This window comes from Mustela erminea, chromosome 12 (assembly GCF_009829155.1).
Source record: "Mustela erminea isolate mMusErm1 chromosome 12, mMusErm1.Pri, whole genome shotgun sequence".
Lineage (NCBI taxonomy): Eukaryota > Metazoa > Chordata > Mammalia > Carnivora > Mustelidae > Mustela > Mustela erminea.
The window spans coordinates 35913449-35931489 of NC_045625.1; the positions used below are offsets into that span (position 1 = coordinate 35913449).

Here is an 18041-nt window from a genome sequence, read left to right on the forward strand (position 1 = left end):
GATCAGGACCTGAGCCGAAGGCAGAGGCTTTAACCCACTGAGCCACCCAGGTGCCCATCAAATTTGCTATTTATAAATATTACTCTGGAAGTAGTATTGGTGGGATGCTTTAGATAGGGGAAAATGAGGAACGTGAGTTGGGAGATTTTATGCAATAATTCAGATGAAAGATGATCGAAGTCTGAACAAGAGTAGTAATGATGGAGGGAACCGAAAACAAGACATAATAGAGGCAGAGTTTACATTTCTTTTTTTTTTTTTTTTTTAAGATTTTATTTATTTATTTGACATAGAGAGACACAGCCAGAGAAGGAACACAAGCAAGGTGAGTGGGAGAGGGAGAAGCCGGCTTCCCACTGAGTGGGGAGCCTGACACGGGGCTTGATCACAGGATCCTGGATCATGACCTGAGCTGAAGGCAGATGCTTAACGACTGAGCCACCCTGGCACCCCAGAGTTTACATTTCTTGATGACCTATTAATAGACATCAGACTAGAGGAAGAGTGTGGAATGATTTCCATCACTGCCTTGGGTGACTGGGATCACGGTGGCAGCATCCTGGGTGATGTTTTGGGGGAAAATGATTAATACATGTTGGTGGACTGAGTGTGAATTTCCTAGGATTCAACTAAATGAAGGATTTCAGAATCAGTTTAATAAATGGATCTGGTTCTAAGAAAGATCTAAGATAGTTTAAAATCTTCATTCTGTTGATAAACGAAGTCTGGATGAAGTCACTCAACCTAGTACCAAGGTGTGTAAAGGGGATAAAGCTCCATGGTCAAAGGATGTGGTCATATTGAGGTCAAGATAGAGTTTAGCAACAAAGGACAGAAAAGTGAAATGGAACTGCAGAAGGAGAGAAAAGGGGTGGATGGGGCAGTGGGGCCAATGATACTGCTTGGATGTTACTGTCACTGGGATCCAACAGATCATACATATCTCTCCACTCCAAAATAAGCAATTTATTACTCCATAAACTTCTCAGAAACAATTTCCCAAGTACATACAATTTCTTCTCAAAGTAATTTTATGGAATGAAGACAAATGTTCATCAATTGTGGCTTATACCCCCTCAAGAAAGGATTTTTAAACATCCCCAGCAGTCTCCTTCTCCCAGTTCTGAAGCCTGAAAAGGTGTCAGCTCTTGGATAAAAGGGGTCAAAGAGAGGGGAAGAAGGCGAAATCTTGAGCTGTCTTATCAAGGCAGGAACCAGCTCCCCGCCCCCCACCCCCAGCTTTTTTTTCTTTTTGGTCCAGAAACTCTCCTTCAGCTTTTTATGACCAACTTCTCATAGCTGCCTCCTCCTTTTGAGACCCAGGACCAGCAAAAGACTTACCCTGAATTCCCCAGATGAACCTGAGAAAGGTATCTGGTGAGATATACTTGTGTGGAGCCCTGGCAATGTTTACAGTTGCTCTGGGTATGGGAAACAGGACCCAAAGTAAGATTCTTAGGAGATATATATATATATATATATATATATATATATATATATATATATAAAAGAAATATATATATATATATATATATATATATATATATATATATATATATATATTTCTTTTTTCCCCTTTCTTACGTTGCCCCTTTTCACTCACCACTTCCATAGTTGCTTGTCTGGATTAAAACTTGGAAGGGGTGGTGGAAGGGAAGCCTGACGTCACTTTTTCTTGAACCGCTGCAACTCTGACAGATATCTGGAGGTCCTTTCTTTACCTTTCCTTGCCTTACCTGGCCACAACCTTCTAGGGAATGAAGAGGCTGAGCCCCTAGAGTGAGAGCAGAATGGCAGGTTTATTCTAGTTTTCCTGGGGCTCTAATCCATCCTTAATTTGTGTGGATACAAGGGAGGAAGAGCAATGACTGATTCCTTTGGGATTTCCCTAAGGGCCTTTACTTTTTAAAAGAAAAGCTGTTTTTCTTGAATACCTTGTCCTTCATTGTTTTGCCTGAAGTGATGAGGGCCCCAAAGCCCTGTTTGTGGGAGAATGCATAGGCAGAACGTCGAGGCCTTGTGTGTCTCAGTTTGGTCTGGGTAGGGGGTAGCAGTGGATGTCTTGTCCAAAGATGAATTCTGTTCATAATCTATAGTCAGAGCATGGAGGACAGGGTTTTTATCCACAGAGGCAAAGGCAGACAGGACCATGAATTCTATCTGGGTAGATTCCTTGTTCCACTCACCTTGTCCACGTCGGCAGGCCAGAACAATGGTTTGAGAAATCGGTACCCAATCACAGGCAAAATACAGAGGACCACGCTGAGGATAATAATCAGCCACATTTGTGGCAGGTTCAGAGTGTTCCTGGCCACACCTGTAAACAATGAGGTGCAGGAGGGAGGCTGAACCAGAGCCTAGAGGAAGGACTGTCAGCCAGAATTAGATAACTCTCCATTCCAAAAAAGGAAGTTACTGATTTGGAGACCATTAAGTTTCCTAATAATATAAATGCAGAAGAATTACAGTGAGGTCCTTTGTAAAGCCAAAGTCACTGTGAATTCACATGCCTTCATCTCCCTCTAAAGGGTGGGCAGGGCGAGAGAGTGGGGGCAGGTTATAGGAATCCTGGAACAATGGCCTGGACACAAAAATGGAATACAGGTTTTTGGAGAGGAAAAATGAGTGGCTTGATGAGAGGTGAGAGGCAGCTACATCTATTATCCACTCTCACTGTATTTTGTTCCCATCAAAGTAGAATGAAAGGTAGGGAAATTAATATGGGAGACAATAAGGCAGTATACAGTATATAGTATACAGTGGTATACTGTATAAAGGATACTGGACTGGGAAGCAGGAGAGCTAGATTTGAGTAATTTAATTTTAAAAAACCTTTAGTCTCTAAAATGGTGCTAATAATTCTTGCCATTTCTACCTCATAGGATGCTTGCAAAGATTAAGTTAGATAAGAAATTTGAAAATATCTTAGAAAATCTAAGAGGGTAAAGTATTCCCCTGGCTAGATTTTGAGTCCTTCTGGGGCAGAGGCCATGTCTTATTCCTATCTATATCCACAAAGCCTAGTACATAGTAATACCTGGTCAGTGAACATTTATTAAACAAATATGCTTTGTTCACACTTCCCAACCCTACCCTCCACCTCCTTGCCACACACTGAGTGGGCATAGCCTTACCTAGGAATTGGAAGACATTGGGGAACATTAGGCACAAGCCATCACTGTACAGGAGGAATAAGATGCAAAAGTAGAAACCCAGGCTACCCCAGGTGAAGATGTGGCTTATCAATGTCCAGTAGGTTGTGTCTAGGGCAATCTGAAAAACACTCTTTTATGTGCAATACTGTACAACCTGGGACATATCTGCCACCTCCCTTCTCCAGTCCATAGTGGAGAATATCCCTTCCCACTTTCCCTCCCTCCTTCTTTCCCTTTCTTCCAGACAGGCTCCCCACCCAATCCTCTTCCACCACCCCTTCCCCTCCTCCCCTAGCCACACCTGCACTGTGACCACGCAGAGCAAGGCAGTCTGTACTAGCAGGGAGAAGGACTGGTAGTCAGAGATCTCTTTCCCATCACTGTGCACTGAGTTATGAATGGTCTTCATAGGGATAAAGAACAGCACGAAGGAACTATAGATCCCACGCACTAAACACTTCACAAATTCCTTCTTGTTGAAATAGAGGTTGTGCTGGCCTGGGTCATACAGCTCTGGGAAGCGTAGACTCCATGTTTCATTCACGTCCTGGAAGTACCAGAGGGTAAGGAGGAAAGTTTAGGGTCTCTCCATAGAAGTTCCTATCTCCATTGGAGTAGAAGTTTCTTCCCTCACTGCATCGCCTGCCTAGGAACTTCCTCCTGGATTACTTGAGAGGTGGAACCAGAGAACAGAGCAGTGACCATAGACCCTTCCTGAAGTCCTACACTCTAGGCAAGGATCTAGGTGGTGGAAGAAAGCTAGGAGAAGGTCAAGGTGGTGGTAAGGACCTGGAAGCAGTTAGGAGAGGGGAGATGGGGAGTAACTAGGGTTGGGGGTAGCTGGAAGGGAGAATGGGAGCTTAGGATGGGGGGCAGTTGGTACATGAGGCCCCAGTTTTAAGTGTTCCTTTAGTTGAGTAATTTTTGCGTCAAAAGCCAATAAAAGGAGAGGGGGAAGCCAATGGGGACCAGCTAGTCACATGGAGGTATCCATGTTCTGTAATGCTCTTCCCATTTCCATAGCTAATGGTGAAATCAGGTGACAGGATTCTCCGTGTGAATGCCATTGGATCATCTTCATCTCCTAAACCAGAAACTTTGGATAACAAAGCTTGCAGCTTGTTTTTGAGAGGTTGTGGATCCCTAGAATTAGTCAACTGAGAAGCTTCATGGGACACAACTCATCCCTCCTGTTGCTCTGTGGCTAACAGCTACCTTGTGGAGAATTCGACTTCCTACCCTGATGGAGACCAGGAAACCATGATGCCATGGTGTCCTCTTTCAGCTATTTTATTCCTCTTTGGAGGCTTCTTTTCTATTCAATGTGCCCAAGACAGGAAGTTGGGACAGAAGAGGAAAGAGAGGTGTGATATTAGGACCCCCCAATGCCCAGGAAATTTCTGACAGGGACAGATGATATCCCCTAGGCTGACTCCGTAGGTCTCAAAGTATCATACTCACATTCCTATGCTTGGCCTTCAGGACTCTCACTAGATCACCCTGAATTGGCTTACTTTATCTCTGTATGTAAGTTGTACTTTATCTCTGTATCTCTCACTTCTTGAAGCTCCTTGTTTTACCTAGTCTTGCCCTAATAACTCTATTTCCTTTCACCACCTTTTATACACACTCAATTTACTATAAAGCACAATTACTATGTTTCTCTCTACAAAAATAAAATTGACACAGGAAAACTTGGATTTCTAAAACTGATGATTATTCTCTGTGGAGGAAGATTCTTTACTTTATTCCATGGTACCTCTCCAGGTGATAAGCTCCCTTCCTTGCTCTAGAAGTCAATCCATTTACAACTGCCTTTGTAGAACTCAGCTCTTGTCCTTCCCACTCTTGGGAATACTCCTCAAGGGCCCAAGGGCTTTAGTCCTGACTAAGAGGTTTGCCGCTGGTCTTACCTGGTCAAACAGACTCAAGCTCAGGACAGGGAGGGAGGTGTAGACCAGGTTGTAGAAAGTGATAAACCAGGTATCATAAACTGTCTAAGAGAATACCAAGGAGATTTCTTAGATTCCTCTGTTTTCCAAAGTCCCAGCTCCACCTCCCAGGTTCAAGAGTCCCTTCTGGTCCACCTACCCACCACTACACTAACCTAGGGCAGGATTTGGATTTCAGAAATCTGACAGAGAAGGCTGACCCCCATCTCTGTTTGGTCCTACAGAAGTCAGAACTCTGTGTCCCAGGCTGGGGCAAGGTCACATCAAGCTTGTTTGTGGCCAGCGCTACAAGGTTGATTTGGAACAACCCTACCATGAAGTGCACTGCCCATCCGTGCACAGAAAAGATCCAGAGTGTCTGCTAGGGAATGCTAGCTGTACCCCTGAACTTTCAGGCATGTAAGCCTCTGGGCTCTTTAATCTGATTTATACATTCAGTAGCTTCTACAACACTGGGTACTTTTTAACAGTGGTAAGTAGAATAGACTCAGTAACCCTTTCCTAGCTGGGTGCTCCATCCTTGGGGCCCAGAGAGGGCTCCTTTACTAGCCACAAGAGGTCAGCAAAAGACACACATATGAATACACCTCTCGCATACTAGAATGACTTTGTTAAACAATTGGGGGTATACAAGTCAATTACTTTCTGCTGAACAATCTGTTTCCCCCAGAGCCCAAGGCAACAAAGGTAGTAGGGATTTCCCAAGATAATAATTCTTGAGCTTGTTTTTCTTAGGAATGTGAGAACCCTGAAAAACTTCTCATAGGAAAAAGGATTCCTCTTAGAATATAAAAATCCAGGTCCTATTTCTCTCCATTACTGTGGGGGAGATTTTATACTCAAATGTGGAATTAATTCATTAGAGCAACAACAGTATATGTTTGGGGCACAGAGAAGGGGTGTCGGGGTGGGGAGGCAGAAGTAAGGGAAGCTGTGTTATGAAATCGGGCTACAGGTGAACACCATAACTAACCTGCCTGGCAAGACTCAGAGGCCCCTTGAAGCTTAGTCTGTTCCATAAAGATTGCTTTGGATACTAAAAAAACTACCAGATCCAAGAATTTCCACATACTATCTATGTTTGGAAACTAGGTCTTCATGTCAGGTAAAAGGTGAAAATATCTTATGGGAGAGTTTTGGAGATAGGAATCAAGTCCAAGTCAAAGCCAAGCCAGAAAAGTTAGGGTTTGGAAATCTAAGGTTAAATGTAAGGTTAGATGGGATCAGCATGGTTGAGGACCTTCATGCTTAACTGAATGAGCAACCCAAGTGCCCCCATGTGAGAAGCTTTATGGATGGATGGCAATATGTCATACATTGGTCTCTAGAAAAGAAAAGGGGTCTGAGATGGCTGAGGTGGGGGTGAGTAGAAAAGACCCAGCTGACCAGAGTGGGGAATGTCACCAGATCTCCTACCTGTGCAGAGAACCCGCTGAAGAAGGCATACCAGAAGTGCATCAGGGTGAAGGCAAAGTTTTTGTAAAAGAAGTAGCTGAGAAACTTGCACATGCGATTGTAGGACCATCGGCCATGGACCAAGAGTAGACGCTGAAGATAGCAGAACTGGGAGATGGCGTAGTCACTGTTGAGCATGGCCTGCATTCCCTCCTGGCCAGTGATGCCAACCCCAATGTGGGCAGCTGCAAAGAAATCCCATAAGCTTCTCAACCACAAAGCTTGTCTGCTGGGCTCCCAGGTTGGGAAGTGTAGAAGAAAGGCTGAGATCATGTTGTATAAACACCTTATTTTACATTGGAAAACACTCAGGAATGCCTGGCATGGCTAGTACTAGAAAGCTCTCTTAGATGGTCTTTGTACCTACTATAGCCATCTAGGGTCTTTCCTGCTGTCCAGATGCTGAGGTTAAAATTTCCTGTTATCTCTCGAAGCCACTTACATCAATTAAAGATGCAGGATAGATGTCAATCTAATACAATATTTAATTATCAATGTTTATCTAGAGCTAAAAATCCACCTGTTAGGAGGAAATAAATGATGTACCTACTTTGTTAGTGAAAAGCAAGTTCTTCAGAGGCCTAACATGACTTTTTCTAGATAAAACAAGGATTACACTTGATGGAAAATAAGACCAAAGTTCCTAAAAGTTTTAATTAGTCTGTTGTAGTGTAGGGTAAATTCACTCATCTTCTGGTATATATCTATTGCATTGCTTAATGGAATAGTTGAAATTTCTAAGGCCCTAAAAACCAGAGAATTCTAGAAAGCGAGGAAGCTATCGAGAACACTTCCTGGTATTAAAGACACGGCTAGAATGTCTGCTAGTGTTTCCTGGATGGGGAAAGTGGTTGGGCTAGAGGACCTCTAGATGTTGTCCATATTTGACAGAACCACAAGTTGCTGGAAGCTAACAACACTCAGTTGAAATTAAAACAAATTTCAGCTATTTGCTTCTATTGGTTCAAAGCATCAGTAAGTCTGCTATTCTCCTCCAGCCAGGTGAGTCAGGACAAGTTCTAATGAACACTGTCTCAGGGAAGAAGAGATCCCTACATTGTGCCTCATAGCTAATGCCCTGGTTGAGCAGTCTTGTCTTCTGCTTAACATTGCTCAGGCATACAGCTTTCAAAAAAGGAACAGACTATGACTCATGCCCAGGGGTTCTTTCTGTAGACTTTGATGCCACCTTGGAAAGATGGTATTGTAGTTCCATGGCCTATTCTGTGAATATATGCATATGTCTTATGGAAGCCAGGCATATACATGTGTTAAGTGCATGAAGTTGAATGTGTGCATGTCTGCATATGGACTGATGTATGCATGTGTAAATAAGTGGGAATGCAGGTATAGAGGAGCATGAATGAAGTTGCAAAACATTATAAATGTACAATATATATGATATGCAAGAGTGTGAGTCCAAAACACAGTGCCACTCAGGTTGGTTTTTGCCCATGGAGGAAGGAAAGTGTAAGCCCTTGGTTGGAGGTTATGGTCCCCCGTCCCTCACATGCCTTTGATCATGCTGACGTCATTGGCCCCATCCCCGATGGCCAGTGTCACCACCTCCTTGTACCTCTTCATCAGCTCTACCACCTGGGCCTTCTGAAGGGGTGTCATCCGGCAGCAGATCACTCCCTTGCACATGCACACTGTTCGCAGCAGTTCCAACTCCAGGTTCCCTTCTAGAGCATAGGCCTGCAGGACCAGGACACACCCACATTTCAGGTTGCCCAAAAAGGCTCTCAGAACAAGATCTTCCTAGGCCCTTCCCCATAGCCATACTCTCCTATACTACAAAGGTCAGGCACAGTGGCTTCCAGGTACTGCACTCCCAAGGGAGGCTAAGTCCCCAAGTCACTTTTAGGCATCCTCACATCTGACCCAGCCTCCAATGGGAAACTGGTCAGCCTTTCTCACTGGGTCAAATCAGTTAACTAGGCTATAAAGGCCAAACGACTTTTTAGAGGACCTGGTTCTGTTTGCTCCCCACTTCCTCTAACTGATAAGCCACATCAGTAGTGAAGAATTTGGATAAGGAAGGAACATGTCCTTGGCTTCTCTTTCTTCATTATTCCTGCCTAGAGAAAGATAGGGAAAGGTGTCTGTTGGGAAAGATCACCAGAAGAAAGGGGGAAAAGGTGACTGATGAAATAGAGAAGGGGTCTTAAAATTTCCCTGAAGCAGGCTGGACCTAGGAAAAAAATTCCTTGGGAGAAGAGAATAGAGTTGTAGCTCTGCGCTGCCCACCAGACTGTAGCCATTGATGATCAAGCCATAGTTGCCATTGGGCACCTCCTCAGGTATTCTGAAGGGCATTTGGGGCTTCGTGTTCAGATAGGTGTTTACTGGGTCTGATTCCAGTAGAGACTCAGGTTTCATCTTTTTCCTTGCCAACCTGAAAGCCAAGAGTAGTGGTTAATGTCTGACTGAAAGCCCCAGAGCTTAGGAAAGTGAAAGTGTCCCAGAATGTAAGTGGGCAAAGGAGGTACATAGCCTCTATAAAGCACCAGCCAAACTCGACTGCCTCCCATGAACTGCCATTGTCTCAGGTCCCTGACCATCCACACACCACACTTCTCCAACTCCTTGAGCCCTAAAGCTTCTTCACAAAATTATCTCAAGTATTTTAGTTTTTTGCCCCCACTTCTCCGTATCTTCTTTGTTCCTTCTGACAGTGTGGGAGTCATAGTAAGTGAAGAGCTGTGGCACTTCTCCCATCTGTACCTGAGTTCTTGCCGAACAGTCTCATCATTCTTGCCTTCCACGATGAATATCCCATCCATTTCTTCCTCAAATATGTTACAGGCATAGGCAATGTTCACAGCAGTCTCTGCAGGGAAGGGGGGAACACTGGCCACATTTTGGCTGGGACAGGGTCTTTACAAAAGTGTATACGTACATAAGCACTAATGGTGGGCAGCAGAGCCCATTTGTCCACATTTGCCATGGAGGCAGTCAAAGTATATTTTTCATGAGTCAGTGGAGACCATATTCAAACACACAGGAGACACTCAGCCTAGTACAGACTAGTGAGTTACTTATCAATAACTAGGATGATTCTGGCTTAGTCTTTCTTTTTCTTTCATTTTTTAACAAGGAACACTTCATGAATTTGCCTGGCATTCTTGTGCAGGGGCCATGCTAACCTTCTCTATTTTATTCCAATTTTCACATATGTGCCGCCGAAGCCAGCACCATTCTGGCTTAGCCTTCCAACAGGGCCTTCCCTTATTTCCTAAAACAATTCCAGTCTGCATCCACTTTTCCAAACAGTCAGGATGTATTTCCCTGTGCCTGCTTTTATGCCAGAGTTTATGGGGGACTGTTTTGGTTGTGGTCTTTATATCAAGAACCTGGAATTTGGAATAAATTCATACTAAGGAAAACAATTTACAAAAATTTAATCCTGAGCCCTCTCTGCAATGGTATCAAAATTCAGAGGAGAGATTGTAATGTCATAGAAACTTACTTGGGAAAAGACTTTGAAGGACGAGTAAGACTTATTTAGGGATCAGAAAAAAACCATTTCAAACAGGGAAACAACCCAAACAGAGGCCCTAGAGTAGGAACTGGATTGTTTGGGACATACTAAAAATAATGGTCACATCAGGATGGAGATAAGTATATGTAGGTAGCAACAGATTATCAAGATCTTGAAGGCTGTACAGTGGAGTCTGACTTTACCACATAGAGTTTCTGAAGGTATCTGAGCAGAGGAATAGCATATAAAAGTAGTATATTTTAGTAAGATCAAGCTGATGGCTGTATATAGGCTATACTGAAATCAATACGGAAAGAGACAGAGATCAGAAGTTTTTTTGTAGATGTACCATCAAAGGGGACAAAGGCTGAACTACGGTGGTGGCACAGTCAAAAGGGGATCTTCAGAACCCTCGGTGGGACATGGTGAGACAATGAATCTTTGGGACAACAGAGAGGGTATATTCCAAGGTAATTCCAAAGTTTTTAGCTTGTGGGTTCCTGAATGACAGGGGTCGTGTCTGACTGAATCATCTCCGTGTCCTCACTGCCTAACACAGCATCCAGCATAAAATATACTCTTAGAAAACTGTGTACAAAACTAGGAGTGAAGGTGTCCTGTAAGGATTTGACCTGGACTATAAGGTATTTGTCAAATAAATGGCTAAGATAAAAAGAAAATGCAAAATAGAAGAAATGGCTAAGGTGGACAGGGAAGAGAACTGGTGAAGTGAGGAGCTCCCCGTTACCTTGCTTATCTCCAGTTAAGACCCATATCTTAATTTTGGCTTTGTTCAGGGTGGTGATTGTTTCAGGTACACCATCCTGGAGCTTGTCTTCTATGGCTGTGGCCCCTAACAGCTTGGGACAGAGAGAACAGTGAGTGAGAAGGAGGGAGAATGTCACGGCATTTAGTGCTACCCAACACCTCAACTGGCACCTCATCATCCTCGTTAGCAAGCTGGCTCTGTCCTGACATAAGGATCCAAATGTTATAAAATTCAGCACCCTCTGCCTCACAACAGATGCAGCTTTTCAACCACATAAATCAAACTGAGACACAGAATGTCAGGGATCAAAGAGGAAAAAGACTTATCCAAGTCATATATGAAGCTGTGTGCTACTTCTAAACCATCTGTTTCTCAACACACTTTCACTGCTCTTTTGCTTCAGAGTACACTTCCCGGCTTTCCAGTGTTGACCAGAGGCGTGGGCACCAGGACTCAGTCTGAGGAACTGACAGACGGACAAACAATTGGCTGATTTCTTTTAGGCCTCCAGAAGATCAGACTAGAAATACTAACCGCTGAACTGATGATGGAAGGAGATGTATGACCTCTGGGATCTCTGTTTTCCCATCTGGTACCAGAAATTTCTGTTTTCAGCAGAGACAACCTGTGTCAGTCTGGTTAAAACCTTTTTCTTTTTGACTCAGGTTGTGATGTCAGGGTCCTCGAATTGAGCCCCACATCTGGCTCTGCACTCAGTGCAGTCTGCTTGTCCCTCTCCCTCTGCACCTCCCCCTGCTCATACTCATTCTCTCTCTCTCTCTCAAATAAAAAAAAAATTTTTTTTAAGCTATCACATCACTTCTTTGGTTGAATTCTTCATTGGCTTTCCATATCTCATTGTGAGTACTTATGCTGGTTTAGGAGGACACTCTACTACTTCTCTGTCTCATGTCCTTTTTTCTCTCCTCCTCACTTATACTTTATCAGCCCCACTAACTTACTTGCTGTTCAACTAACAAGTTAGGCCGACTCCTGTTTCAGGGCTTTCACTTATGTCATTCCTCTATCTGGAAAGCTAATTCCCCCAGAGGTCTGCTTGGCTCGCCACCTTCTTCAGGTTTCTGCTCAAAGTACCCTATATAAAATAGTAACTATACTCTGCCCTCTCTAAAACATACATGTGTATGCTGATATTCCCTAGCTATCTCCCTGGCTTTATTTTCTCCCATAGCACTTCATTATCTAACATCTATATATGTTATTTTTGTCTGTTTTTGTCTACTGCTACATGCTCAGGGCTTAAAACATTCCTGGCACATAGGAGGCGCTTAGTAAATATGTTGGATGAATGCGTGAATATTTTCATCAGTTAGTTCTGGATTACCTAATCTATGCATTATTCAGATCCTCACTTCTCCCAGATTACTTAGCTTCTGTGAGTAGCTTTGGGATACAATTTACAAATAGTGCATTCCATCTCCTCACCCCCCTCATTATTTGTTGATTTCAAAGATCCAGGACATTCTGAATCAGCCTGGATTCCAGTATCCTGTATCCAGAGTCCCTGAACCTACTGATTTGCTGGAAGCCACTCTTAGAGACCTTGCTCAGTCTGCTGACTGCCACCCCTAGTGCTGCCCCCAATCTGTCCCTGGCTTCTTCACACTAACCATCAAGTCTTTTTCCATCTCTCTATAGACATCTGATATTTTATCTTCCCGATTTTCCAAAGACAGGCAGGCTTCACTGTGCTTCTTGCTCCAGGCCTGGTAGAAGGCATTATCCACTTCTCGGTAGGCCACCATGAGGGTGCGGAGACCTTCAAAGGCAAAATCCTGGAAGACATGTTGTGCACTGAGTAGGCCTGGGCTGGGTGAGGGCTGAGTTTAGGAAGAGGCCAACTGACCCCACTGCCCATTTGCCTGCAAAATAGGATTTAATGATTAGTACCATGGGGCTAGTACCCAGCCTAACCACAAAACAACTGTTGAGCTTTCTCAGAATAATGTCTTAAAGGTGGGGCCAGCATAACTGGGGGCAAAGTTTGAAAGTACTTCTGCAATATAGAGAGTTCTAGCTTTTACCTGTAGTTAGATAATTTCCTGTGTGACCTTGAGAAAAATTTAGCCTTCTAGATTTTTTTGTTGTAAAATTGGGATAGAAATTCACTGCCTACAGAGAGGATAATGATGTCTGTAATATGAGAATAGAATACTAAAGTAAAAGGAGTTGTTATAAAATATAATCAAAGATCTTACTACTTTTACAAGCATACATTCATTTTTTAAAAAAAGATTTTATTGGGGTGCTTGGGGTGACTCAGTGGGTTAAGCCTCTGCCTTTGGCTCAGGTCATGATCTCAGGGTCCTGGAATGGAGCCCTGCATCGGGCTCTGCTCAGCAGGGAGCCTGCTTCCTCCTTTCTTTCTCTGCCTACTTGTGATTCTGTCAAGTGAATAAATAAAGTCTTTTTAAAAAAAGATTTTATTTATTTATTTGAGAGAGAGAGAGTGCACAAGCAAGGGGAGTGGGGAGGGAAAAGCAGCCCCCACCCCCCTGCCCCGAACAGGGAGCCTGATCAGGACTCGGGGATCATGACCTGAGCTGAAGGCAGATGCCTAACTGACTAAGCCACCCAGGCACCCCATACATTCATTTTATTTTCCTCTTTCCCTGCCTTCCTTCAAGTATCAACAGGCCCCTCAAAAAGCACACACACACTTGTATATTAGTCTACAGCTGATTGGCTGACTCAGTTGATTAGCCACAGCCAGCCCTGTTGATGATGCACTGCAGAAATGGTCTCTGGGTCAGTTAGCATCTTTTTGCTCTATGGCCACCAGTATATCCTATCTTGTAAACTATATTATATCCTATCTTGCAAAGTATACTCTGGGTCATAAGGAGAGCCAGGTGAGAGTGTGGGTAGTTTAAGGCAGAACTCACATCCAACTGAGGGTGAGTTAGAATTTGTGTCCTGAGAATTGCACATGAATAAAAATTCTCCATGATCACTGTTATAGTAAACTTCAAAATAATTCACTTTGGCATTATAAGAGCAAAGAGAAAAAGAATTTTATTATCCTGATATTCTGCTCTTATTTGCCTGTGAAACTCCTGAGTGTTTGACTTTAGCTGTCAGGTAAAATGAGCATAAAACAATGTATGTATGGAATACCATATCTTAAACCTCTGTGCTGTTAGCAGAAGCAGCTATGAAGAGAAGCCTGAGAGAAGATGTCAGAGACTTCTTAGGAGGAAGAGATATGGCAGAAACTGATCTTGCTTAGGATACTAAACGAGGTTTAACACACTGACAGATCCTTAATTCATTCAACAAATAATTTAGCAGTCTGCACTGAAGTTATTTCTTACTTACCTCTTACTTGTGTTTTTTTTTTTCTTTTCTATTGTGGTGGGCAAATCCTGACTGTTGCTTGTTTTTATATGAGACGTTTGCTGATTCCTGTCGTAGAGGGCCCGGAGCTGTGTTTTTGTAAGAGTTTTTGAATCTTGGGGCACCTGGGTGGCTCAGTCAGTTAAGGGTCTGCCTTTGGCTTGGGTCATAATCCCAGAGTCCTGGGATTGGAGCCCCTTCTTAGGCTCTGTACTCAGTGGGGAGTCGGCTTCTCCCTCCCCTCTGTCCCTCCCCCTGCTTGTGCTCTCTCAAATAAATAAATAAAATCTTTTTTTTAAAAAGAGGTTTTGAATCTTGACTTCTGAGTATAAGCTTCACTCTTACAAATTTCTCATCTGTGGTTAACAGATTGCAGTGTAGTCAGGCTCCATTATGGGTATCTGTAAAGGTGGGTAGCAGGACACAGGTCAAAATATCTGAAACAGTTTTATGACCCCCTTTGGAGCCAGCCTGTGGAAATGCTCTCTGAGAAGATACCCCAATTCATGTGTTCTGGAAGGTTAAAAGATAAGTTTTTCAAACTAGCCCATAGAAAATACTGTGGCTTCTGGGAACCAGTATAGGACATAAGAACTGTCCTATGTTGGATACTTCACCAACTTTTTTTTAAAACCTGAAATATAATGTATAGAGCATAAAATTCCATACTTTTTAAAGTATACAAATCAGTGGTTAAAAAAATTACACTCATACAGTTGTGCATCCTTTACTATCTAATTCCAGAACATTTTCATCATTCCCAAAGGAAATCCTGTACCCATTAGCTGTCATTCCCATTCTCTTTTCCCCCAGCTGGCAACCACTAATCTACTTGTTTCTATAGATTTGTTTATTCTGGATATTTCATATAAATGAAATTATACATTATGTGGCCTTTTGTGACTAGCTTCTTTCACTTAACATAATGTTTTCAAGGTTCATCTGCATGTATCAGTATGTTGTTCCTTTTTGGGACTGAATAATATTTGTTGTTTAGATATACCACATTATATTTATCTATTCATCCATGCCAATCATGATGGACATTTGGGCTTGCTACTTTTTCACTATTATAGATAATGCTGCTATAAACTATGTGTACAAGTTTTTGTGTGGATGTTTATTTTCATTTCTCATGGGAATATACCTAGGAGTGGAATTGCTGGGTCATATGATAACTCTACCCTTAACTTTTTCAGGAACTGCCAAACTGTTTTCTAAAATGACTGCATCATGGGGTGCCTGGGTGGCTCAGTCCATGAGAATGACTGTATCATTTCACATTTCCATCAGCAATGTATGAAGGTTACAATTTCTCTATACCTTGCCATTACATATTATTATCTGATCATCTAGCTGTCCTGGTGGTGTGAAATAGTATCTTGAGGTTTTTGATTTGCATTTTCCTAAAAGCTGATGAAACTAAGTATCTTTTCATGTGCTTATTGACTATCTGTTCTCTGACTTCTGATTATGTGTTAATGTGGGTCAAACCAAAGTGGCTTAATAAAATAGCATTTTCTTCAATCTATTTCCTCTTAAAAAAATTTTTTTTTCTGACCTGCCCCTCTCCCATCCCATCTCTTTCCTATTCCCTCAACCCTTTATATATCTAGGTTTTTGAGTAGAAATCTTGGAAAATATAGATTTGGTTTTCCTTTCCAGTGCCAGAAGGCTGGAGCCATTCTCTTTCAGATCCATCTCAAATCCTAGAGGGTGGAAGGAGGGTGGGATAGGCAAGGGGGAAGGTACCCCTGGGGAGTCTAATCTTGTGTTAACAGAGAATGGTAACAATCAATAGTCCCCTAAATAGCCCAAGCCTGGCGCCTTTTCCTCTATACCTTCAAAGCTGCCATGGCTGGTGAGGTAGCGCCTCCTGTACCAGCAGGCCCAATTCTGAAGTAAGTTCTAGGTCTGACCATGGTACCTCCTGAGCCAGGAATCACAAAGAGAACCATTTTAATTGTAGTAAGTGTCCCCACAGATACAATTCTCATCATGCCTTTGTGCCATCTAACTTCTTGACACAGAAGCTGGCAATGTAGTCGTTAGGAATGCCACACAATGAAGCAGTCTTTATTCTTCCATCAATTAAAGAGACACAGATACTAAAATACATCCATAGGGAAACACACGGACACAATATATGTGGACGCATAATCCATGTACAAAGAACCACCCACAGCTTCCCTCCCCTGCGACCTAAACACTTACATCTAAATGTTCCATGGTCACATCTCTGAGGGATCTACAGGATGGATGGAGCAGCTGACAGAGAATGGTGTCTGCACCCTTGCAGAATAACATTACTCGATCTTCAGGTGTCCTCACTAAGGGCAAACAAATTAAGAGAGTAACCATATAGGCCCATTGTTACAAGAACTTGTCTGGGCCACTGAGGGACAGAATGAGGCTGTTCCCATGACATTTGTTTCTGATTCTTTTGGGGGATAAGCACTCATTGAGTGGTTACAGAGGATAAATGTTGCAGTCAGTAAAGGCTGGTGGGAGTGGAAAGAGACCTTATGCAACCAGTTCTTCTATGGGTTCAATGTCATCTTGGAAGACTCTGATACAGAATCACATTTAGCTTCCCAAGTACAAGTTCCAGACCAAGGCCCATACCTAGTAAGGACCAAGGATGAAGAATGACCCTCTTCCTCTTCAGTCTGAGGCTCAAACTATTTGAGAGTATGATAGTATGAATTTCCCTTATATTGTCTCCCCCTATCTCTTATGGGTTTATTCTCTGTTCTGATCTTGGCTTTGAGGTTTCAGACAAGCCACTATCCAGGAAAACTAAAGAGGTATATGGTAGCAAGCTCTCAAAGAGAAAATATATAGGATATGTGAAGGAGAAAGTAGGAATGGCTATGCGTTTGTATTTGAGGCAGGGTACCTTTGAGAAGGCATTTGAGTAGGAGAAAACATTTGTGTGTATATAAAAGAGAAAGTCAATGTGTGAATGTATATGAAAGACAAATAAAGGGAGAGGACTGAGTAGGAGGGGCACCTACCAATAACAGACATCCTCTTGCGCACATTGCTGAAGTCCAAAATAGCCAGCAGTTGGTAGACTTTGGTCTCACCCATTTCAACTACCATGATCGTCTCAGATGTGCGGGAACGGAATACAAAGCCAAAGTTCCTGGCAGCAGTGACGAGGGCACCTTCATCTGGGGACTGAGCCTGGTACACCAGCTTACCTGGCAGGAGAGAAGAGGGCAACCAGAGCCCACAGAGATGTGCAGCTGAAGTTAACCCAGAAGTGACACCAAGGGGCTTATGTAAAGATAGTGCCCAGGAGGGAACATTTTTCTTCAAACTTCCTTACAAGTTTAGTTCTAAAAAGCTAGGCTGTATATAGGTCAGGTTTTTTTCCCCCCTTTCCCATATTTTCAACTTATTTCACAGACTTGAGTTAGTATTATAGAGGCACATGGTACATGCAATATACATGAACAAACAAAACATAGTTCACTCTCTGGTTTTAGTGGGTAAAGATGGGTCAGGGGGTTTGTTAAAAATGCAGGCTCCTGGGCTCTACTCAAACTTACTGAATCCAGAATCACAAAATATGAGAGGAGGACTCAGGAAATTGAATTTTTAACAAATCTCCTGGGTGAATTTCATGCAGGTTGTTCTGCATAAACTGCTCCTATGTAAGACTGGCTATACCTTGATAAGATAGGACAATAAGGATAGGATTACAGAGCAGGATAATAGGATTCATGATAATAAGACTAATGATATAACAAACAATTTATATATACATATATATGTATATATAAATGTCACCTTAAAAACTCTCACCCTGGGAAGCTTAATGATTCATTCTGTTGAATCAGTCTGTCAATCTTATATTATTC

At 42.7% G+C, this 18041-nt stretch overlaps 1 protein-coding gene and 1 non-coding gene across 12 annotated transcripts in view; both read right to left on the minus strand.

Moving 5' to 3' along the window:
- Window positions 1-413: 413 nt before the first annotated feature.
- Window positions 414-18041, minus strand: part of LOC116570649 (phospholipid-transporting ATPase FetA-like) — a 116905-nt gene continuing 99277 nt past the window's right edge. For 5 of the 11 annotated variants that reach the window (XM_032308028.1, XM_032308023.1, XM_032308031.1 and 2 more), the window contains 13 exons: window positions 17190-17378; window positions 16387-16502; window positions 12447-12611; window positions 10795-10906; window positions 9290-9395; window positions 8813-8960; window positions 8077-8260; window positions 6524-6747; window positions 5069-5152; window positions 3457-3702; window positions 3135-3273; window positions 2187-2317; window positions 1549-2090 (listed from right to left, as the gene is read on the minus strand). In XM_032308028.1, coding sequence (XP_032163919.1) covers window positions 1899-2090; window positions 2187-2317; window positions 3135-3273; window positions 3457-3702; window positions 5069-5152; window positions 6524-6747; window positions 8077-8260; window positions 8813-8960; window positions 9290-9395; window positions 10795-10906; window positions 12447-12611; window positions 16387-16502; window positions 17190-17378 — 2036 coding nt within the window. In that variant the 3' untranslated portion in view covers window positions 1549-1898. Of the gene's footprint in view, window positions 1148-1548; window positions 2091-2186; window positions 2318-3134; window positions 3274-3456; window positions 3703-5068; window positions 5153-6523; window positions 6748-8076; window positions 8261-8812; window positions 8961-9289; window positions 9396-10794; window positions 10907-12446; window positions 12612-16386; window positions 16503-17189; window positions 17379-18041 lie in introns of those variants that run through there. The other 6 variants (XM_032308024.1, XM_032308029.1, XM_032308025.1 and 3 more) reach the window with 6 other exon arrangements.
- On the minus strand, window positions 9654-9760 carry LOC116571218. The gene has a single exon (XR_004277785.1). It is a non-coding gene; the product is annotated as a U6 spliceosomal RNA (small nuclear RNA).